Source organism: Colobus angolensis, unplaced genomic scaffold, assembly GCF_000951035.1.
Source record: "Colobus angolensis palliatus isolate OR3802 unplaced genomic scaffold, Cang.pa_1.0 Scaffold273, whole genome shotgun sequence".
Classification (NCBI taxonomy): domain Eukaryota; kingdom Metazoa; phylum Chordata; class Mammalia; order Primates; family Cercopithecidae; genus Colobus; species Colobus angolensis.
Window position 1 is genome coordinate 957,081 of NW_012115966.1, and position 995 is coordinate 958,075.

Here is a 995-nt window from a genome sequence, read left to right on the forward strand (position 1 = left end):
GCGAGACTCAGTCTCAAAAAAAAAAAAAAAAAAAGAATGCCTGATACATAGAACACCTGTATGCTGATATTTATTTAAATCTTTTTTCTCCCATTATGTACGTCAACTCTGTTGCGTTCCTGGAATTAGAATGAAGAATCCCTCCATTGTTGGAGTCTTGTGCACAGATTCACAAGGACTTAATCTGGGTTGTAAGTATCTCTCATACCAACCATTTGGTGAATTGCACAGCATCTGATGTTGACTTGGAGCCTAGCGTGCTATTATTTTCTAGCTTTTATTTCCTGCTACCTTGCCAATTCTTTCTGCATTTGAGAGTAGAGATTATCTCCAAATAATAGTATCAGAAAATTGAAACTTTTCAGTTGGTATTTATGAAGGAAGATGTTCCTTGCAGTCCTATAGCAGTAAATAGTTGTCTCTACTAAAAATAATATTTGAATCATTTTAAATTGAGTCTAGAAAGGACTTCAGATAACGACGGCTGTTAACCATTTATTGAGTGTATTCCATATGCTGAGACTGCTAGGTTCTAAATACATTATCTTTAATTTTCACAACAACCCTGCAAGGTGGGTGATGTACTATTTTTAAGCTCAACTACACTAAACAAGAAGTGAATAGGCAGTAAAATGGGGTTTCATTGTTGGACATACCTGGTCTCAACCCCTTGCTCTTTCATTTGCTAGTAGTGTGAACATGGACCAAAAAACTACCATTTAGGGCTTCATTTTCTTCACTGGGTTGTTATTTAATAATGGTAATAATCATAGGATTACATTTATTGAGCTCTTATGTGCCAAGCACCATTGTAAGTGCTTTACATATACTCTTTTATTCCTCATAACCCAGTGGGGTAGAAAAAGAAATTGAGGGGCCAGGTGCAGTGGCTCACGCTTGTAATCCCAGTACTTTGGGAGGCCAAGGCAGACACATAACTTGATCCCAGGAGTTCAAGACCAGCCTGTGCAACACAGACTCCCCCCATCTCTATT

At 37.8% G+C, this 995-nt stretch overlaps 1 protein-coding gene across 1 annotated transcript in view; it reads left to right on the forward strand.

The window, feature by feature from the left end:
- The window catches only part of LAMTOR5 (late endosomal/lysosomal adaptor, MAPK and MTOR activator 5), an 8,416-nt gene that overhangs the window by 2,833 nt on the left and 4,588 nt on the right, over window positions 1-995 (forward strand). The window contains exon 2 of the mRNA XM_011948060.1: window positions 130-191. Coding sequence (XP_011803450.1) covers window positions 130-191 — 62 coding nt within the window. The remainder of the gene's footprint in view (window positions 1-129; window positions 192-995) is intronic.